Consider the following 23,724-nt stretch of genomic DNA (forward strand, 5'->3'; position numbering starts at 1 on the left):
TCTGAAAGCACTGTACACGTTTTAGGTATACGTTTATGTAGTGCACTTTTTAATTCGTGTGGAACACACTTTTTTTTATTTTGTGTACATCACGTGTTTTTATTATGTGTGTAGGCAGCCCTACACTACACATTTGCAAGTCGTGTACACATGTTTGTATTTTGTGAACATTACACGTTTTTGATTATACACTTTCATCCAGGTTTATTAGGTCAGGATTCAAGTTTAAATGAGTAACTTAAATTATACTTTTTAATATGTATTTTAATGAAAATTATTATGATTGTATTACGATTGGTTTGTTATACCTGTATTATCAATAGGGAAATGTATGATTAGCCTATATGAATTACAGGTATACTATTAATATGATATTGATTTAGGCCTATCATTCAACCACGGTCACTATTTATGGTCCTTAATGACAATACTATCCGAGATATGTTTGGAAAATCACTTACAACCCTGTGGAGAAGGTAGGGGACATTTGCACACTTTAACCACAAAACAAATCAGGGCCGTGTCAGCAGCACGTATTTAGTTAGATTCATTGTGATTTTTGGCTCAACATTTTGAAAGCGTGAAAGTGTCTAAAATGAAAATGTAATAAATATAAACTAGCCAAACTAGCCTATCCTCCTCTATGATAACACACTACAGACGCCGAAACACACATAACATGCACACACATGCATACTGACGCCACACACACACACACACACACACACACACACACACACACACACACACACACACACACACACACACACACACAGCTAAGGGACATCCTGTTGTATTAAATATATTTAATATATATTAATATATATTTTATTTTTATTTTTTTATTTCCACACTCACCACATGAGTTGCTGCTACTGTATATTATCTATCATGTTGCCTCGTCACTTTACCCCTACCTATATGTACAGTACATAGCTGCCTCAATTACATTGCACCCTGCACATTGACTTCGTATTGGTACTCCCTGTATATATGTTATTTTCTACTCCCTATATAAAGGCTAGTCATGTTATTTTGACTCGTTATTTTTATTCGTTATTCACTGTGTATTTATTCCTCGTGTCACTATTTCAATTTTGTATTTTTTTTTATATTGTTTTTTAAATATTTTTATATTTTTATATTACCGAAAGGTTGCAAGTTCAAACCCCCGAGCTGACAAGGTACAAATCTGTCGTTCTGCCCCTGAACAGGCCGTCATTGAAAATAAGAATTTGTTCTTAACTGACTTGCCTAGTTAAATAAAGGTAAAATGTATTGTTGTCTGTGCCCAATAATGTTAGATAACCATGTTTTGTGCTGCTGTCATGTTGTGTTGTTACCATGCTGTTGTCATGTGTTGCTGCCTTGCTATGTTAGGTCTCTCTCTCTTTATGGTGTGTTGTCTCTCTTGTAGTGAGTGATGTGTGTTTTGTCCGATATATATTTTTTGATCCCAGCCCTCAGCCCCGCAGGAGGCCTTTTGCCTTTTGGTAGGCCGTCATTGAAAATAAGAATTTGTTCTTAACTGACTTGCCTAGTTAAATAAAGGTTAAATAAAAATATAGTCTATACCTGTTGTCTACGAAGCATGTGACAAATAACATGTGATTTGATACCTTTACATTCTAAGCCTCATATTCAATTTTAAAATTGGGTTGTTTTTAAACCTAGAATGTTTAGATTTTAGAATGTCGGTGATTCAATTTAGTTACTTGTAGTCTTCAAGAGCTCGACCATGGGCTAATAATAACCATGTTCAAACGCATTACGTCCTCATTAGTGCAACGTCTTTTGCATCGTCATGTTGTGTAAGTTTTCTGTTCACATATTGTGGGTTCAACTTCTAACAGGCAGCTAAATGCAGAAACAATGCAGATATTATTGGTACTTATATTGTGTCTGCCATGATGAAATTCGTTATCAATCCTTAAGAATGTTTGGAAAAAATCCCACAATATTTTGAAATCCATATATTTGTTTTTTCCTCTTACGAATTTAATAATTTCATGAAGATGGATGTTGGCTTAATTTGGAGAATAGCAATCCTTATTTTACCTAAGTATTTCAATTGCATTTGTGTTGTATCAATGTTTTAACGAATCTATTGCATATATGCGATCGACTAATGTGAAAAGTTATTAGACCTATTAAGTTCAAGGCTTAGATCGAGAAGGATATCAAAGGTGTATGAAAATGTTAGAAATGTAAATTGTGTTTATTTCGATTTAGCACTTGATATTAGCCTACATTGTTTCATAATCCTAAAGTAACCAATATTCCTCATGTAGCCTAGTGGTTATATCGTTGGGCCAGTAACGAAAGGTTGCTTGATCGAATCCCTGAGCTGACAAGGTAAAAATCTGTCCTTCTACCTCTGAGCAAGGCAGTACTGTTCCCCGGGCGTCGTAGATGTCGATTATGGAAGTCCTCGCACCTCTCTGATTTGGAGGGGTTAGGTTAAATGCGGAAGACACAGTTGAATGTACCCCTTTCCTCTTTTATAATGAGTTATCAACTTTGTGTGTGTGTTAACAATGTCATTAGGATAATGATGACTCCCAACTAGTTTTTAAGCTTTATTTAGTTATTAGTTGGCTATACAATTAAACTCGATGCACATTCCTGCGTAATAATTCCAATATTGTTATCTAGGCTACTACATCTTGCTGTATCCATCAATGTTGTCAGTGTAATGTCTATAGGCCCATTTGCCTTGCAGTATACAGTATCAAAAAGCTCCCTGTGCTTTGAAACGACCTCACTCTCCAATAGAGAATAAAGAAAGTATTTAGCTACACATAGACGCATGTAGAAATGTCGTCTGGTTATCCAGTGCCTTTTTCATATTTTAGTAAGTCCATAAAGTTAATGAATGCCATGAGGAATTGTAGCTACACCATTGTGTCAATGCATCCCCCCACAAAGCGCATTGCTAGAGATTCCTGTCTGGAAGCAGTACATGTAGGGGTTGTATCCATATTGGTAGGCCGTATATAGTGGCAGAGCAGGCGGACGATTCAGCTCGTCCCCTCGGTACTGTCTCTGATCGTCTCGAACCAGGATCTTCACGGCCACTTTCTTAGCCAGTGTGGCTGGTGTAGAGGAGCTACAAGCGGCAATTTCGGCCGCCATCTGCCGCCGTTTGGTCTTATATCTCCGGTTCTGGAACCAGATTTTCACCTGGGTTTCCGTGAGCTTCAGGGCGCCCGCCAAATTCGCCCGTTCGGGACCGGACAGGTAGCGCTGCAAGTTAAACCGACGCTCTAGCTCGTAGACCTGCGCGTGGGTGAAGGCCGCACGGGAGCGCTTCTTGTTACCAGATATGGATTGGCCCACGGTGCTGTGACTACTCTCCCTCTCATTCACCTCTTCCTTCCTCTGTTTGTCCTGATAGATACTGGGTTGTTTGTTGTTTATGTCTGTATTGGAAGAAAGAGAAAAGTAAAAGCTCTTGTGGTTATTTGGTAAACAGGCGACCTCTTTATTTTTCAAATAGCAACAACGTAGGCTAGCCAGTCTTTATCTCTCCAGGACACCGCGTGTTTCCACAAAATGTCCTTCAAGTGAAGATGACTGCAAGTACTTACATTTATGTTTATTACTCAATAAATTAGGCTACAAGTTCAAAGCCAGTAAGTAGGGTTATAATTGTACTCTTAGGCCTATATATATATTGGCCATATACCACAAACCCCCGAGGTGACTTATTGTTATTATAAACTGCTTACCAACACAATTGGAACAGTACAAAGTCATGTTTTGTCACACCCGTGGAATACGGCTTTTAGCCAATCCGCATTCAGGGCTCGAACCACCCAGTTTATAATTGCATTTAGATTCATGGTCGATATAAATAATATTATAAACAGTCAGAGGGCGAAGTACCTTTTTTGCATGCCATGTGTTCCGCCTCCTCCCCAGTGGACTCTTCACTACCGAACTCGAACGTAGGGTTCCTGATGTCTCCCAAACCAGGAGAGGAACTAATACTTCCTTGGCGGATGTGTTTCATCTCCATCTCATCCCCTTTGTGCTCGTCACTGCAATCCGAAGTGGATGATCCGGGGCCCCTCAAGCTCCCATCCCTGCTCTCGGTTTGCCGGTCCTGGTTGATGGAGGCCAGCTTTAACGTGCAGAGTTCTGTCAGATTCCGTGAAGTTGGAATGTTGTCTCGCGCGTCACGTCCGCGGGTGAGGATGTCCTTGATGGAGAAAGAGGAGCAGTCCAGCGCCATGATAACATTTACGCAAAACCAATTTTTTATCACAACCGAAGTTTTGTTAGGCTACTCTCTCAACCTGCTCTCTAAAGTCGTGCGACCCCCATCCAGAGACCCCTCAAAAGTCTCAAATCTACTGGTATTGATTGGGTTGTCAGTTGCTCTTCTCTCTCGATCTTCTCCGGAGATGATTTAATTGCGGTGAAACAGCCTCTGGTCTAATCAACAGCCGAGGTGTCATTGGATGTCATGTCTGCACTACAACTCTCAGTACTGCCATTGAAGCCTGCGCTGATTGGCTGTCTGGCCTAGTTATCCCCGCCCCAGACCGCCTTGCCCTGTACGTCTATCCCTCAAGCGCTTGACTTTATTTGAGGACGGAGAGATACATTTGATAAACTTGCGTCATTTGAAGACAAGGAGGAAAAGTCTGCAGTGATTGTATAAGTGTTATGGACTATGAGGGATGGAGGAAGCACAAATTCAGACCTTTAAAACGTATGTTTCAGTTTGACATCAGTTGTTATAGGAATGAGGAGAAAGTAGTGACCGTCAACAGTTATGGGAAAGGTCTGCAGTTGGGGTGATTTTGTTCGAGGTGCAATCTGTGATGGGCTATTGGCTCGCGGAGCTCTGCAAGATCTAAGAACATTGTACTTGTGAAGCCTACTCTTATCTGGTTTTAATGTGTTATGAAGAATCAATAACAATGGATTTGGAGACCGTCGTGCGCTATAGCCTCACCGCCTCAGGCCTAATAAGCTATCCACACTATAGGAATTGCATAGGCCTTTGCATTTCAATATTAGCCTACATTAAATTTAGTAAAGAGGGTGACATTAAAACAGGGAGCTGGCATATAGTATTTTGTTTATAATTTTGGTCCACAAATGTGTACTGCGCCCCTCTGTCCATTTGGTTGTAACTAGTATCAAATAGTTACTTTCATGTGTTTTTTATTTTTCTCATGATTACATTTTTTATAGTCCTAATCACCTTTCCTGTGCTTTTGCCTTGATAAGGATTTGAAGCTGAAATAATGCCTAAAATGGCCTAAACAGTAGGCTATGCATGTCCCATGGATCAAACGCTGCAAAACTTTCACCGAAATGACTTCAATCAAAGTACTATTTAAAGTTTACTTGTGTACATAACGGATCATATGTCAGGTAAATGTAGTTGACCTATATAATGTAGGTCAGTGTTTGTAAAGTGAGTGAAGCCTGATTACCCTCGTGATTTTCGCAGGTGTGGCATTTCCTGTATTTGTAGAAAGGATGGGCAGAACATTTAGGCCTTAGTAACTTTTGTTATCAGAGGATCTTGCAATATATAACTGTATTAAGAAGACTTTTGTCTGCAGATTGTTTACAGATAGAAGGCCTAACAACAACATAGCTTAGTTATGGTCAAGTGAAGAAAGGAATTGAGAAACCAATGAGCACCTCAATTAGCTTGCGATTTTAGAAAAATGTGAAGGTGAGTTGTAAAGTGACTGCCATTGATTTTGAACAGGGGTGTCAAACTCATTCCAAGAAGGGCCGGGTTTCAAATCAAATCAAATCAAAACACATTTTATTTATCACATGCGCAGAATACAACAGGTTCCGTGAAATGCTTACATACAAGCCCTTACTTAACCAACAATGCAGTTTTAAGAAAAATAATTGTTAAGAAAGTATTTACTAAAATAAACTGAAGTAAAAAAATATATAAAAATAACAAATACTTAACCCCTTCTACCCCCAAGCCATAAGACTCCTGAACAGCTAATCAAATGGCTACCCAGACTATTTAGATTGTCCCATTTTTACACTGCTACTACTCTCTGTTTATTATCTATGCATAGTCACTTTACCTCTACCTACATGTACATATTACTTGTGTCCTTGCACATTGACTCTGTATCGGTATCCCCTCGCTACTGTTATTTTATTGTTGCTCTTTAAGAAGCCTTTCGGACTTAAACTTGGCACTCCGGTACCACTTGCCGTGCGGAAGCAGAGAAAACAGTCTATGACTAGGGTGACTGGAGTCATTGGCAATTTTTAGGGTCTTCCTCTGACACTGCCTGGTATAGAGGTCCTGGATGCCAGTGATGTACTGGGCCGTACGCACTACCCTCTGTAGTACCTTACGGTTGGAGGCCAAGGAGTTTCCATACCAGGCGGTGATGCACCCATGCTCTCGATGGTGCAGCTGTAGAACCTTTTGAGGATCTGAGGACCCATGTCAAATCTTTTCAGTCTCCTGGGGGAGAATAGGTGTTGTCATGCCCTCTTCACAACTGTCTTGGTGTGTTTGGACCATGATAGTTCATTGGTGATGTGGACACCAAGGAACTTGAAGCTCTCAACCTGTTCCATTACAGCCCCTTCGATGAGAATGGGGGCATGCTCGGTGCTCCTTTTCCTGTAATCCACAATCATCTCCTTTGTCTTGATCACTTCGAGGGAGAGGTTGTTATTCTGGCACCACACTGCCAGGTCTCTGACCTCCTCCCTATTGGCTGTCTCATCGTTGTCGGTGATCAGGCCTACCACTGTTGTGTCATCTGCAAACTCAATGTTGGTGTTGGAGTTGTGCTTGGCCATATAGTCATGAGTGAACAGGGAGTACAGGAGGCGATTGAGCACGCACCCCAAGGGGCCCCTGTGTTGAGGATCAGTGTGGTAGATGTGTTGTTCCCTACCCTTATCGCCTGGGGGCAGCCCATCAGGAAGTCCAGGATCCAATTGCAGAGGGAGGTGTTTAGTACCAGGGTCCTTAGCTTAGTGATGAGCTTTGAGGGCACTATGGTGTTGAACGCTGAGCTGTAGTCAATGAAAAGCACACAGGTGTTCCTTTTGTCCAGGTGGGAAAGGGCAGTGTGGAGTGCAATAGAGATTGCATCATCTGTGGCTCTGTTGCGGCGGTATTATGCAAATTGGAGTTGGTCAAGGGTTTCTGGGATAATGGTGTTGATGTGAGCCATGACCACCCTTTCAAAGCACTTCATGGCTACAGACAGGTCTACAGGGCTACAGGTCTGTAGTCATTTAGACAGTTTACCTTGGTGTTCTTGGGCACAGGGACTATGTTGGTCTGCTTGAAACATGTTGGTATTACAGACTCAGACAGGGAGAGGTTGAAAATGTGAGTGAAGACACTTGCCAGTTGGTCAGCGCATGCTTTGAGTACACATCCTGGTAATCCATCTGGACCTGCGGCCTTGTGAATGTTGACCTGTCTAAAGCTCTTAGTCACATCGGCTACAGAGAGCGTGATCACACAGTCGTCCTGAACAGCTGATGATCTCATATATGCTTCAATATTGCTTGCCTCGAAGCGAGCAAGCAATATTGATACCAGCTAGTCTGGTAGGCTCGTCTGGTAGGCTCGTGTCACTGGGCAGCTCTCGGTTGTGTTTCCCTTTGTAGTCTGTAAGGGTTTGCAAGCCCTGCCACTTCCGACAAGTGTCGGAGCCAGTGTAGTACGGAGCCAGTGTAGTACGATTCAATCTTAGTCCTGTATTGACGCATTGCCTGTTTGATGGTTCGTCGGAGGGCATAGCGGGATTTCTTATAATCATATCAAATCAAATTTTATTAGTCACCTGTGCCAAATACAACAGTTTTAGACCTTACAGTGAAATGCTTACTTATGAGCCTCTAACCAACAGTGCAGTTAAAAAAAAATGGATAAGAATAAGAGATAAAAGTATCAAGTAATTAAAGAGCAGCAGTAAAAAATAACAATATATACAGAGGGGTGCCGGTACAGAGTCAATGTGCGGGGGCACCGGTTAGTTGAGGTAGTGTGTACATGTAGGCAGAGTTAACTAAAGTAACTATCTATAGAGGAAAACAGAGAGTGGCAGTGGTGTGGAGAGAGGGGGAGGTAATGCAAATAGTCTGGGTAGCCATATGACTAGATGTTCAGGAGTCTTATGGCTTGCGGGTAGAAGCTGTTTGCAATGTTGTAGCAGAGAGAACAGTCTATGACTAAGGTGGCTGGAGTCTTTAGGGCCTTCCTCTGACATCGCCTGGTGTAGAGATCCTGGATGGCAGGCAGCTTAGCCCCAGTGATGTACTAGGCTTTACGCACTACCCTCTGTAGTGCGTTGAGGTCGGAGGCTGAGCAATTGCCATACCAGGCAGTGATGCAATCAGCTCTCGATGGTGCAGCTGTAGAACCTTTTGAGGACCTGAGGACCCATGCCAAATCTTTTCAGTCTCCTGAGGGGGAATAAGTATTGTTGTGTCTGCTTCACAACATTCATGGTGTGCTTGAACCATGTCAGTTTGTTGGTGATGTGGACACCAAGGAACTCAAAGCTCTCAACCTGTAGTCCACAATCATCTCCTTTGTCTTGATCACATTGATGGAGATGTTGTTGTCCTGGCACCACACGGCCAGGTTTCTGACCTCCTCCCTATAAGCTTTCTCGTTGTTGTCGGTGATCAGGCCTACTGTTGTGTCATCTGCAAATTTAATGATGGTGTTGGAGTCGTGCCTGGCCGTGCAGTCATGAGTGAACAGGGAGTACAGTCGTCTGGGATTAGAGTCCCGCTCCTTGAAAGCGGTAGCTCTACCCTTTAGCTCAGTGCAAATGTTGCCTGTAATCCATGGTTTCTGGTTGGGGTATGTACGTACGATCACTGTGGGGATGACGTCATCGATGCACTTATTGATGAAGCCAGTGACTGATGTGGTGTACTCCTCAATGCCATCTGCAGGTTTTCGTTTTTTCCTTTCAATTAAGACCTAGACAATCAGGCAAGGGATGTTCTTTACTAATTGGTGACCTTAATTAATCGATCAAGTACAAGGGTGGAGTTAAAACCCGCAGACACTCGGCCCTCCTTGGAATGAGTTTGACAGGTGATTTAGAAGCTAGAACATTTCAGCAACAGAAAGAACATCATCATCCATCTTACAGCAGCTCTTCTGGCAACCATGGCAAACTGATTTGGAAAAGGGAAGACTCAGAGGATCTTTGCCCTGGAATATAATAGCCTACATTCTTGAAGTAATCCGCTCACCTTCATTTAACTTGCTGTCAATGTTAGTTAGTTAATGAGTAAGTAGCGCCGCCCTGTGGTAGTAATGATTACCACACTCAGTAAAATGGCTCAGTCATAACATGGGTTTGAGAGAGTATGGAAATACAGCCCTGCGCCTTGAGGAGTGGTTCCAACACAGAGCAATAGAACAATAGAACACCTTCACAATAGAACAATAATAATCTGAATAGACAACCCTGAAATCAGGATCTTAAATGAAATCAGGATCTTAAATGATCTTAAATGAAAATGTGTCCTGATGACATAATTAGGGTTTCCTATATATCCTATAAATACAATAATTGTTGGAAACTGTTTACATAAGACGTCACTACACATTATTTTAATAATGTTTCATGTTTGATAATGCGTTTATTGAGACATTCCATTGTTTTTACTTTCTTGGGATTTTTTTTGTCCTACATTTTCAGTTGTTTATATTTTTTTGTGATTGGATTTTTCTGTCATTAGCCTAGTCTTGAGTGCCCTTTTACGCAATAGAGCTTTTAAAAAAAGCTCAATAACCTAATTTAAAATAGTCTACCTAAATACACACATTACCTTTATCCGCAGCAACTCGCAGTCCCCCTCCGCACGCACACACACCTCCCTCTCTGTCTCTCTGTCCATATTGGGCAACTTTCGAGCCTACCTTTCATTTATGAGATGATGTGATGATGTGATGACAGGTGAGTGTTCTTGCTCCTTGGTTGTGTTTTGTTTTCGTCCCCTGACTAAACAGATAGGTCTCTCTTTCTCTCTGCTCTGACGAAAGAGAACACACAGCCCTAAGGTGTCAAAACATGCCTGGAGAAGAAGTCATGGAAATTCTGTTAAGCAAACCTACAGGTGTTCATGGTAGCCTATATTACAGGATCTTTGTAGGCTAGCTATTGTAGGCTTATATGCATAACGACGAATTACTTTTTTCAGCATCATCACAATCTCCTAAAATACTGTATGATTCACATTTACACAGAAGCATAGATATTGCAAACATATAGCCTACATAGGCCTATATAATGCCGTTAACAGCCTAGACATGTTTATATATGCCTCTCCTCTTTCCATCCGGGGATCCGGAGCACATCTCTGTCATTCCCCAACCCCGCTGACAGCTGCTGCTGCTCGGGTAGACCAGGATGAGAGAGTAATGTGGGCTATCAATATTTAAGTTCCTCCGCTAGGCCTATAGCTGTCTATAGGTCTACTCTATATTTGGCCTTTGTTCTCTGTAACACTGGGAGACTGTTATAAGAAACTCTGTTAACGCCGTGCGCCTTTTGGATGAGCAGTCTTTGACAGCAATAGATAGCAATCACGGCTGTGGCACTTACTCTCTCCACACACACACACGGGCACGCACACACGCTGTGACACACACACATACACACAGCGCGTCCTCAGGCATCGCCTTCCTGTCGCCATCTCTATTTACTTTTGCGTCTCTCTGCCACTTACCCTGACACAGGTATCCTCTACCGGCAGTGCACTAGCCAGGGGAAGCGGCCTATCACTGGAGACAAACACTGTTTACGTTTCTATTCATCTCCATTAATGGCGTCTTCGTATCGGATCAGTCCTGTGTAGGCCTATATAGAGAGGCAGGCCGTTTGTTTAAAACGGTTAGCTGTCTCTATAATGAGCTGCAGTGATATGGAGACCTAGAGATCAAAGTTATATGAATTCCTCCTTTGTAAACCCAAACTATGCCACTCTCTCGTCCAATTGAATATCATCCTTTATTTGGGGACTGTGAGGAAGTCCATCCCACTGGGCACAGACATCAATTCAATGTCTTATCCACATTGGTTCAACGTAATTTCGTTGAAATAACATTGATTCAACCAGTGTGTGCCCAGTTGGATGTTTCCCATGTTATAGGTGGGAAGTTGGATGGAAGTTACCATGAGAACACAGTGACATTTCCTCAAAGGCAAAAGTAGTGGAAAAACCCAACTATGCAATCAGTGTTTCTGATTGGTTTAGGCCTTCATCCAATGACAAATCGAATTATGGCAAATCAGTCTGATTTCAGTTTCAAAGGTTAAAGGCCTGGTGCAGTCATATATTTCCACACTATGAGGTTGGAATAATACTGTGAAATTGTGAAAATTATCATAATGCCCTTTTTAGTGTAAAAGCTGTTTGAAAAGACCGCCTGAAATGTCAGCTTGTTTTGGGTGGGAGGGAGTTTTGGCAGTGGTAAATTCATTAATAGACCAATAACAAAGAGAGTTCCAAACCTTTCTGCTAATAACAGGTAGCTTTCAGTTTTCCTCTCCCCACTCATACCATTCCTAGACCATCAAGATTGTTCAAGACTGACATCGAAATTCGACATCTATGATGTCCTGAGGGAAATGCCTTCAAAACCGGCCAATAGAGGAAACAGGGAGCACTATTACCCCATGAGTCATCCCATGTGTGGCCCCATGACTCTGGATCAGAATGTTGTGTGTTCGATCCCAGTCATGGACACTATTTTTTTAAATGTTGGTTTTAACCCTATCCCAAACCTTAACCCTTACCGTAACCATTTGCATTGAGTGAGTTCCTTAACTTAACCTTGGACTTCGAAATTTGACATTTGGAGAAATTGAATAATATTGAGCAGTAGGAAAAACAAAAGGACGTCGACATTTTACATTTGGAGAATGTGGATGAACGTCTTATTCTGCAGTGAAACTGTGAGAGCTTGTCTCCACATGGTTTAAATTATGAATTAGATTTCACCTCCTACCTATAAGCTACATTTAGACTGTTATACAAGAACACCCACCATATCAGACTTTGCATATTGTTTATTAGCTGGCCCCACAAATGTATGAATGACTGTGCTTGATGTCCTTTGTTGTGGGATATCTAATGAATTGATATAACGTATTCAGGTGAGCGGACACCTGGGATGGTTGATTCGTGAGTTGCCTTTGGTGCCCGCTCCCGCTCCCATACCATATAATTGTGTATTTCTTTGTGACTAATTTGTGTACAGGTAGACCAGAAAAGCCACATCCCTGATTTGCAGATGAGTGACAACCCTAATTAGAAGCTGAACTGTCTTGATCAAGTTTTAAATTGACACAATACCTGTTAGCAAAGATGTCCGCTAGAAATAATGTGCCGGAACCTTCAGGGATTTGTAGTCTTACATAGTTTCTAATTTAATACTAAGTACTATTTTCAAAAATCTGAGCGTAAATAGAACCGACTATGTTGATAAAAGTCACGAGAGAGATTTACATGGTTAACAAATCGTCATGACAGGGTAAGCCTACAAAAAACACTGCCCTTGTTAGAAGTGTTTCTAAAAAAAAAAAAGTTGGATAAACGACAGGAACCATTTCCCTGTTTGACCGCGAGGTTTTATGGGTATTAAGATACCTCCACTGTGGGGCTCTATACTAGGCCATTAATAAGAGATCAGTTCAGCATAGTATGCTAGCCTAGAGTGTCTTTGTGGGCCCTCCGTGGGTGCGCATTGTCTGGATAACGTCTCTAGCCTAAATTCTAAATTTTCCATTCTGTCTGAGTTCTGGCTCTTGTCTGTGTCTGTCTGTGTTCCTGTCCTACTCTGCTATATTTGCCTCTCTCTTCAGCTCTTCCAAAGCGACGGCTGGAAAACGGCCTTCCATGGCGAACAGTATGCTGGAACCATATCTCAAACATTTATTTTTGGAATAGCATAACATAGCATAACATGAAGACAATCAATTTGCTTTAATCGTTATGTATTTTTGGTGATATTTTCTTAAGTTTAGTTGTATCTTTAGATTACAAATAATCAGCATAAGCGTCGTTCTGGAAAAGTAATGTGAAACTGAATGCAAAACAGAGACCAAACGCCCTTGAAGTGCGGGGCGCTTCTGGAGAACGTGTACAAAACCAAACCATTGGCCAATAATGAGAACATATAGTATCAGAAAGTAGGCTAGGCCTACGGTTTCAACCACTGTCAATCAAAGCATTTTAAAAACGCCATGAATAAATCCGAAATTTGTGCGCACATATTTATGCGTTTATGTAGAAACACAACACACCTTTTCTAAATGGGCTTGAAGGAACTTGACCAGACACCTAAAGTTTCATAAAACTACGATGGAGAGTGCAAAAGATACCACAGTTGCATTTTCCCTCTGAATATATAATCAACATATGCCTTCATTTTGATACCAAAATGTTTCACTTTATTTCTCAATAAATGCTTATTTTCCTCAGCAACAAAACACAATCAGCAGGCATTGTTCAGATGCACAAGGATACATCTCAAATTAACAAAAAAAAAAAGTATACATTTGGGGATGTCCTGATATGATGTAGAATGTTTTCACTGGCAACGCCCCCTTTGCCATTTGTAGTAGGCTACATGTAAAGTCATATTTTTTAAGTAAAGCGCTCAGATATAATCATTGCTAATGTTTGCCAGCATAGGCCATTCACATCCTGAGTGATAAGCACCCAATAGTTTATCCCAAATTGCGCATGGGTATTTAGGCAGTATACAATCCTGTCACAGTATATATCTATATCCAACAGTGACTTTGGAATAGTCCAACTTTTAAAAACACGTTTTTGCCGTTGATGATGAAACATCTAATCTCTTTGTACAAAATTTGTCTCAATATTACGACTTTCAACGATAAATCCTTATTGTGCAGCAAGGGACACATAAAGGTTTTTACTTATCTCAAAATACTGTAAGTTAGTTATCAACTTCATCAACGCTTGATCAACAAAGCAAATGTTATTCAACTGGAGATCAACACATTCAGCTACCAGGCCCGAATGCCCTGCAGAGTTCCTTGGCAGGCTGTTCCCTGTGGTGTTTGGGCCTGAGATTGCGACACGCCCAGGTTCCCAAGACCCATATTCATAAAGGCGTTAGCAGGAGTGTTGGGCGCTAGAGCAGGCAGGCTAGAGTACGTGCATGAGTAAGTGTTAGTATACACCGGGTTATTGTAAACCGGGTAGCCATTATAACTATAGGAGCTGGCCGCTCCAACAGTGTAGGATGTATTATAGTTCTGAGATCCAGCCAGGCAGGGCTTCCCATCACGCACCAGCACCGGGACTGCCACTCTCCTAGGCGGGGGAGGATGGTGTGGGTGTCCGGCCATCTCTAGGGTCTTGTCCTGCCGCTGCCGTTTACACTTATACCTCCTGTTCTGGAACCATATTTTGACCTGTGTGGAGGTCAGTTTCAGAGTGTTGGCCAGGTGTTCCCTCTCCGGGGCGGATAGGTAACGCTGCTGCTTGAAGCGCCGCTCGAGCTCGAACACCTGCGCCTGAGAAAAGAGTACCCGTGGTTTCCGCCGGGCCCTTTGCTGTTTTGGGGGTTTCTCCAAGTCCGAGTGCACCTGTGTGGACTCCTCGCAGTCCCTCACTCCTATTAGGCCACAAGATTCTCCAGAAAGAGAGGGGAGAGAGATTTTAGTCATATTTGACGACAGATTGATCAATTATTTCATTCTATACAAAATAGCTATTCTAATCCTGGAGGTCCATAGTTAGGCTACTGATGTTTTTCAAAAGTAATCTCGAGTCTTTACTAATCAATGACACAAATATAAATTTAACCTATCAGATAAAATTAAATCAGATAGTCCTTCCTATGATTTGTTGTTCAAATGTTGTTGTTTTAGTGTAGTCCCTGGCTTGAAACTAGTTTTACTTCAAATATATGTATTCATTTTAATGGGAACTTTGATGGGGGTGGGGGCCACAAGAAATCTGAACTCATCATGAATAGCGGCAGTGGCTCGCGGGTCTGCATACTCACATCCATACCCGCCACACATGTAGTCAGAGCCGTCCCTAGCCTTTTGGGGGCCCTAAGTTAAATGTAGTTAGGATGGAGATAAATGTTTTCTACAAAACGGCCTCGTGCCACCACTTTCCCACCCCTGGTCTAAATAGGGTGATATATGCAGAAGTCGGACACTTTTTGGTAGATCACTATGTAGACAATCAAAATCAGTCTACCCATACTCAGGTGATGTTTATTTTAATGAATTAAGGTCTTATCTACAATTTTATGATGAAACAACTTGATCATTTATTATTCAGGGGTTGCTAAAACCCCCAAAACAACCTCAGACCCCTACTTTTACTAAAGCGTGGCTTTCAGTGTTTGTGGGACACTTTGGAAAAATATGAACTGGGATACTATTTTCTCATTAGAAATAAATTTGTGTTCCACTTCACCTCACACTTGTTATGAACTCACCAATAAGCCTTTGTGCAGGCTTGTAGATAACATACTCTCTGTTTTTATACAATGACATTTTATTGAACCCTTTCCATGCCCTTAGAACACTGATTTCGGGACATTCCAAGCTCTTCGTGAAAATCTAACTAAAGACGTCGGAACAGCTTTTACCGGATAACTGAAACACCTCAACTATCCCCAAATTCTGTCCCCTTTCATGAAGTGAGCCTCTTTTCTATCCTCCCTTTCGTACATAATTGTGTTTCCTTTCTTTTATTTCCCTCTAATGCCTTCCTCTGTCATTCAATGCTGTTTTCTCAGGGGGTGCTGAAGCACCCTCAGCACTCCTACTTCCTGCAACTCTGTTTACATGAATGGTTATTAAAAAGCTAGATCGTTGAATTATACTTGACAGAACGACAGCCTTATTATTCTAGCTCAAGGTTTCATATGTATGGTATTTTTTCATGCGTTTCAACGGGTCACCCTGTCTAAGAAACCTGACCACACACTGCAATGAAATCACACTAAACAAAACCATTTAGCAAAAACCCAATGACATTTGTTGTGTTTGGGTTGCACAATTACTATAGTACAGTTCCCTCAAACACAAATGTCCCAATACACTTGAAGTCCCACTAATGCTGACATCAACCTAAAGAGTAAATGCATTAAATAATTAGGGTATATGCAACGTATAGGCCTAATTAAAGCATTTGGCCCAATATGACTTGTAATTTCTAAAAAAGGAAATAAATTGCGTGGAACAACATTTCTGTCTTATCTAAAGGTTCCTTTCAGTGCAGTAGGTACATGTATCTGAAAAACATCATGGCTCTTTAAATTATTTCTGAAAAGCGAAGGATGTTGGACTGCTCATATTTTTTATATGGCGATTCAGCCATGCACAATTTGTCAAAATGCTGTCGTTTGGAGCGTTTTCTTCTCCAAACCTATTTATTTACAGGTGAACCATCTATGTAGATGACACATAAAATAAAGCTATCGCTTTCTATAAAAGGCGCTAATATTGTAATCGTTTAACTGAAGTAGTCTCTTGTTAAATGGAAGAAGAAAAACATATATATATATATATATATATATATATATATATGTATGGGTGTATTATCATATAATTGGATTTAATTAATGAGCTTGATAATCTAGAATACTGCAATCATAATAGAGTTAGAATAATATAATATAATACTTTCTTTTAAAATCAAATGGTTAGGATACTATGTATACTGGTAATCAATCGCTGACTTACTGGAGTCTATGTCCTCCTGCTCAACTTCCAGGCTGGTGTCGGCTGAGTGTCCCTGTAGCCCCGGGGAAGTGAATATCTCTCCGGCAAGACCCGTCTCCATCAGCCGCTCCTGCACGGTCAGACTACCCAGGTAGGACATCCCCGCCTCTCTCTCCAAGAGCCCGGGGCTGGGACTGTCCCTGTTTCTGCCAGCCAGCATACAAGACGGGGGCGACTGGAGGGCGAAGCGGTGCTGCTGCGACACCGGGTGAGAGCACTCATGGGGCGGCCCAAGGTGTGAGGCGAGCCGCTGCTGCTGGGACTGCTGCTGAAGCTCCAGCTTCAGTATGTCCTTGACTGAGAACGGCGTGGTGGAGGCAGAAATAACAGGGCTAGGAAGCATTATTATCATCGGCACCTATTCGTTCACATGAAGTAGGAATTATAGTCCCTTGGTGAAGTGGCTCATCCGAGCATAAAGAACTCCTCAAGCAGGTGTTTGTTTGGATAGACGGTTTTTAAGAGTAAACGGATCCAAAAGGGGGTCTATTCGTCTCTTTGAAGAAGAATAAAGAAAACCTCTACAGTAGCCTGAATGATTGCTGAGCCTTGCTTGTTGTTTGTTCATGGAGTTATGCAAAAGAGGACTGGTTTATTTCGTGAAGTGACAGCTCCCGTCTCTCTGGCCTGCGCTCTCTGCCTCGTCTACCGTGTCTGTTTAGCTTGTTGGGGAATTTGGTGAGATGCAGTTTCTGTTTTGTTGGAGGACTCAGGCGGACGCTTCTTTTCCTCCCTGTGACGTCACGAGATAATGGGACGGTGACTGCATGGAGCGAGGGCGCAAGCTCTTCTAGGTATTTAGAGTTTAGAGAAGATTATCAAGTAACAACTATTGGAATGTTCTATTATGTTACATTAAATTAATACGTCTTTATTTCAATGGGAAATGTAAAAAGAGGTAGGCCTAGGCTATAATAATTTGAATGTGGTATCAGCCCTCAGAGCGTCTGCATGCAGTTTCTGTACAGGTAGGAGACCGGTTTTCATCATATATCTGTTCATGGTTTGCATATAGCTTAGCTCACATTGAATAGTGTAAAAATGGAGTAGTAACCGACTGAAACTATAATGAACTCAACATAGTTGTAGCCTTCCTCATTATACAAATGGGAGAAGAAAAAGCATGTGTCTTTCATGTAGAGCGGGAGATTGAGTCAGTGTGTGTGGAGGCCTGCACGGATGAGACTGTTTCTTTTTGGCTGGTTTAATAGGCTAAGAAAACATGCTGATAAGCAGCATAGAGAGGAATACTGATATTAATGACACATTATCTGTTGCTATCAGTGTAGTTTCCGATTTAAGCACTCTCTCTCTCCCTCTCTCTCTCTCTAGGCTACTCTCCCTATCATCACACACGCTTAGATAACCCAAATCTTATTTTCCTGTTTCCACAAACCGCGGATAAGATAATGGGGGGGGGGGGTCGATTATAACAGAATTATAGGCTAACGATTGCTTTACTGTATTACTAATTGATAGGCTACACTATACAGTGTACATTTGTAACCTAATCACTTACTTCTACAGACATTTACAAGTGCATTTGTATATTTATAGTGTGTGAAGTATTTTTTTTTTTTTACCGGTCAATAACTAAATACAATGAATATAGGCGTACCTAGTATTTGGTAAGAGTATAAAATAACAACAACACGTTTAAAAAAAAACACCAAAACGAATACATTTCCCCCATACATTTATTAAACGAACGAACAAAAACTGACAAGAGAATCCTTAAAAAACATTAAATACAACATTGTCATATTCATTCACACACATTTTCGTTTACATTGCATATCGATATTTCTGTCTTAGAATTGTGTTGAAAATATGATAAATCATAGCACATAGCTTTTATTTATATTAGGCTACATTGAAACAATATCCAAACTATAATAATTGGCATTGGTCTAATGATTTATAATAATATTAGGACTACAATTATAGGCATTTACTTAAGCTATTATTTGTTAGTCTGTCCTCGCATGCTTGTGTGAATAATTAATTTATCGTTCAAATTGATGAAGTCAAACATATAGTAAAGCTCCGAAGGCCTTATTGGCTAATCTAATATTCACTTGCAAATGTTGATGCAGCTATCCTATATAATGTGACCAGGTACAAGTGGTCTACAGCCAACGAATAACTCTAAATAGCTAGATTTGTTCTGAATACATGGCTTAAACATTTGTTTTGAATACATGTTTTTTGCCTAGTTGATTGGTTTACAACTAAAAGTAAAACACGCCACGGATTATGTAGCAGCAGACTCATTTAACTGTTTTTTTCACAAAGCAAAGAGAAATAGGGTGAGAATAACGTGTATGTGGACAGGATCCAGACCTGCCAGTTTCTCACTCTAGTACTATCCACTGTGTCTACTGGCTCCTCTCGCCGAGGACAGACAGAAAACAGAGCACACTGCGGGTCTTGCACTGCGACTATTTGTGTTGAGATGTTTTATAACTTTGCAATATTATTTACTTTTCTGAATGCCTTGCCCCTCTCCTTTAGTCCATATATGTTTTAGTCCTAGGAAGACAGATGCATGAAAGGGGTCTAAACTATACAACACTGATCAACATTTCAAAATGAGAACCAAGCATGGACGATGATTCAATAGTGGAACGAACACACACACACACACACACACACACACACACACACACACACACACACACACACACTCACACTCACACTCACACTCACACACACACACACACACACACACACACACACACACACACACACACACATACATACATACAGCTAAGGGACATCCTGTTGTATTAAATATATTTAATATATTTATTTTCAGATATATGGACCACCGTCTGCAAGCAAACGTTATCGCAAATCCAGAGGGATAATCAGAGATGTTGTAATGTTACACCTCTACTCTCCTCAAGTCGCCTGTCTACAGTGGCCCAGGACAGGCGCCAGGGACAAAAGCCCCGGTAGCGCCTAAACCGTGCAGAGAGAATGAAAGGGGGAGAGAAAGACAATACATAATCTCATCCGCTCGCCATCAGCAGAGTGCTGTTTAGATTGGAGGAGCGTCTACCCCGGCTTCTCAAGATGGATGTCTTTAAAACGGCCAATTTGAGAGATGGAGAGCGGGAAGAGGGGAAGAGAGGACGAGGAGGGAGAGGGGGAGTAGTGAGAGAGAGGGAGTGTAGGGAGAGGGCTATAAACACAATACGTGCACTTGTGTTTTCCAAAACAAAGTCATCCATTACGGTTTGCGTTGCTTGTATTGGCTTAAGATGTGGTTTACACCGCTATGAAAATGTGGAGCAATCTGAAACAGACTTTGTTTATGGCTATTTTAGCCTAGCGACACAGATCATTTACACATGTATTTAGGTGGAATTTTTTGACTCGATCGGGTGAGGGTTTATTCCCGTTGGTTAATTTACAATAGTTCCAGGTTCCAGGTACACTTTTGGGTTCCATGTAGGATCCTCAGTTGAAAAGGTTCTACATGGAACCCAAAATAGTTATTCAAAGAGTTATCCTATTTAGACAGCCAATGAACCATTTAAGATTCTACTGAACAAAAATATAAATGCAACATGTGAAGTGCTTTGCCAAGATAATCCATCCACTTGACAGGTGTGGCATATCAAGAATCTGTTTAAACAGCATGATCATTACACGTGTGCCTTGTACTGGGGACAATAAAAGGCCACTCTAAAATGTGCAGTTTTGTAACACAACTCAATGCCACAGATGTCTCAAGGTTTGAGGGAGCGTGCAATTGTCATGCTGACTGCAGGAATATCCACTTCCATTTCTCTACCATAAGCCACCTCCAGTGTTGTATTAGAGAATTTGGCAGTACATCCAACCGGCCTCACAACCGCATGTAACCACGCCAGCCCAGGACCTCCACATCCAACTACTTCACCTGTGTGATCATCTGAGACCAGCCACCCGGTCAGCTAATGAAACTGAGGAGTATTTCTGTCTGTAATGAAGCCTTTTTGTGGGGGAAAACTCATTCTGATTGGCAGGTCCTTGCTCCCCAGTGAGTGGGCCAGTCTCCCAATTGGGTTGTCTATGCCCTCCCAGGCCCATTCATGGCTGCGTCCCTGCCCAGTCATGTGAAATCCATAGATTAGGGCTTAATGAATTTATTTGAATTCACTGATTTCCTTATATGAACTGTAACTCGTGGAAAATCGTGGACATTTTTGCATGTTGCGTTTATATTTTTTTGCTCAGTACCTTATATTCTACGAATGTGCTTGATTTTTACAAGCCCCGGTAAAATAATGTTTGAAATAATATTTGTGAACTGTTATGTTAATGTCGAGGCTTTGCCTTTCCCCAGGCATAAATGCAGGCAGGTCACCCACGAAATATGACATTTGAATTCATGTCTAATTCAGACGTGAAACTGAATTGAGACCGTGAGCGCTTGTTGCCTAAATGAGCGCTGACTGACCGCATGTGTTCCGTAGCACAGTCAGACATGGTTGCTATAGATAGGCCTATTTCTAATCCATCATGAGATGATCTCACCACCACTGACATCAGGATCCGAGGGGACATGCTTGGACTGTAAAGGAGGTGACTTTCTAATGAATGGTTTTAGGTTTATGTCTCTATATGCTACCAATCCATATTATTATTTGAATAATCAAATAGACCTAGCATAATAGTGACACAAATATTAATTTGCATAGGTCATGGCAAAACTAGTCCTCCTTTCTATATTGTTATTTAAAAATATATTTTTTTTTTTACCCCCCCTTTTTCTCCCCAATTTCGTGGTATCCAATAGTTAGTAGTTACTGTCTTATCTCATCGCTACAACTCCCGTACGGGCTCGGGAGAGACGAAGGTCGAGAGCCGTCCTCCGAAACACAGCCCAACCAAGCCGCACTGCTTCTTAACACAGCGCGCATCCAACCCGGAAGCCAGCTGCACCAATGTGTCGGAGGAAACACCATACACCTAGCGACCTGGTCAGCGTGCATTGCGCCCGGCCCGCAACAGGAGTCGCTAGTGCGCAAAGAGACAAGGATATCCCTACCGGCCAAACCCTCCCTAACCCGGACGACGCTAGGCCAATTGTGTGTCGCCCCATGGACCTCCCGGGCGCGGCTGGCTGTGACAGAGCCTGGGCTCGTTCCTTTCTGTATTGTGCTATTTTTTGGCTAGCATAATTATACTATTTTCGATGTCCTTCTATCAAGTTTTGTCAAGTTAATGTTGTTTATGTCTGTTAACCCTCATACTACCGACTGGTGTATTTTGACCCCAGAGGCATATTTTTGTAACATAGCCCAAAGGTGGGTAATACAATTCTTCAAATTGTTAATGACTTTGTCAGTCAACTTGTTCTTAACAAAAATAAACCATTGTTTAGTGTTTTTGCATCTATATTGACTTATCGTAATTTTGACCCCAAATGAGCCGTACCACCAGAGGGTGGAGGAGGACCTGCATAAGAGATTTTGACCAGATAGACAGTTTGCCAAAATATAGCACCATATGTACTCGCCTAAGATTGCACCTTACTTTTCTATACCACGTATCAAATGACTGTGTAGTTTTGTGCATAAAAAAAATCTGCCACTAGTATAAAAACTCTGCCAATGGTGTGTATACTTGATAGAACTGCAACACAGAATTCAGCCTACACTCTGAATCTACATAGAGAGAAGTATCGGTGTTTATACCATGGCATTGTTGAATACTTGTTTCTGATTGGCTTGAAGGGCATTCTAGGCTGTGCATTATTTCCCTTTATGAACTATGTGGTTGGAACCCTGAATGCTTGGCTGACAGCTGTGGTATATTTAAGCAATAAGGCTCGAAGGGCTGTGGTATATGACCAATATAACACGGCTAAGGGCTGTTCTTTGCACAACGCAACGCGGAGTGCCTGGATACAGCCAGTCCTTAGCCGTGGTATATTAGCCATCTACCACAAAGCCCTGAGGTGCCTTATTGCTATTACAAACTGGTTACCAACCTAATTAGAGCAATACAAATACATGCTTTGTCATACCCATGGTATAAGGTCTGATATACCACAGCTGTCAGCCAATCAGCATCCAGGGCTTGAACCACCCAGTTTATAATTAAGCAATAAGGCACCTTGCTAATGGTGTTACGAACACTGCAGATTGCAGTCGCACAGTACCGCACGATAAAGGGAATAAAAATCCTCCGGGGTTTGTGGTATATGGCCAATATACCATGGCTAAGGGCTGTATACAGGCACTCAGACACAATGCCTGGACACAGCCCTTAGCCATGGCATATTGGCCATATATCACAAACCCCGAGGAGCCTTATTGCTATTATAAACTGGTTACCAAGTAATTAGAGCAGTAAAACTAAACATTTTGTTATACCCATGGTATAGGTCTAATATATCCTGGCTTTTAGCCAATCAGAATTCAGGGCTCAAACCACTGTTTATAACAGATCTTATATCACAGGTATGACAAAACATGCCTTATTTATTGCTTAAATAATGCATGGTATATCAGAATGGTAGAATTCAATGGCTATAGTTCATTCTTACATGTTCTATGTTTGAGCTGCTTTTGAAAGCCAAAGTCAAATTGAAAACATTATTGGCAATGTTCAATTTGATTTTCATAATAGCAAGCTAGGACTGATGTTTTGGTTAGCTTAGCTAGCAAGTCTATTTGTTTGGTTACCAAGGCAACTACTGTAGCTATCTAGTAAACTTGCTAGCTACTCAGTGGATGTTGGACACATTTCTATCTGAAAATGGACACATTTCTAGTGCCAAATGTGTTCAATTATAGCCATAGTATAAAGGGATAATCAACTCGGGGCTCTATGCGTTTTCTGGAAAATAATGCAGCTCTGTGGAAGTTTAGTGCAAATCTAAAAACAAATATTTATTTGATTCCAGGTTTCTCTGGAGACATAATATTAAATTACACTTATA

The 23,724-nt window shown here is 41.4% G+C and overlaps 2 protein-coding genes across 2 annotated transcripts; both read right to left on the reverse strand.

Annotated features, from left to right (window-relative positions):
* Nucleotides 1–2,566: 2,566 nt before the first annotated feature.
* Nucleotides 2,567–4,497, reverse strand: LOC110502671 (uncharacterized). The gene is made up of 2 exons (XM_021580896.3): nucleotides 3,889–4,497; nucleotides 2,567–3,422 (listed from the first exon to the last, which is right to left on the reverse strand). The coding sequence occupies exons 1-2, from the start codon at nucleotides 4,235–4,237 to the stop codon at nucleotides 2,908–2,910; spliced, it is 864 nt and encodes a 287-aa protein (XP_021436571.3). The 5' UTR covers nucleotides 4,238–4,497; the 3' UTR covers nucleotides 2,567–2,907.
* An 8,934-nt stretch (nucleotides 4,498–13,431) lies between these two features.
* On the reverse strand, nucleotides 13,432–17,985 carry LOC110502672 (homeobox protein Nkx-2.5-like). The gene is made up of 2 exons (XM_021580897.3): nucleotides 16,746–17,985; nucleotides 13,432–14,671 (listed from the first exon to the last, which is right to left on the reverse strand). The coding sequence occupies exons 1-2, from the start codon at nucleotides 17,134–17,136 to the stop codon at nucleotides 14,040–14,042; spliced, it is 1,023 nt and encodes a 340-aa protein (XP_021436572.1). The 5' UTR covers nucleotides 17,137–17,985; the 3' UTR covers nucleotides 13,432–14,039.
* Between the last annotated feature and the right edge of the window lie 5,739 nt (nucleotides 17,986–23,724).

Source organism: Oncorhynchus mykiss, chromosome 23 (assembly GCF_057628025.1).
Source record: "Oncorhynchus mykiss isolate SJ-2025 chromosome 23, ASM5762802v1, whole genome shotgun sequence".
NCBI lineage: Eukaryota > Metazoa > Chordata > Actinopteri > Salmoniformes > Salmonidae > Oncorhynchus > Oncorhynchus mykiss.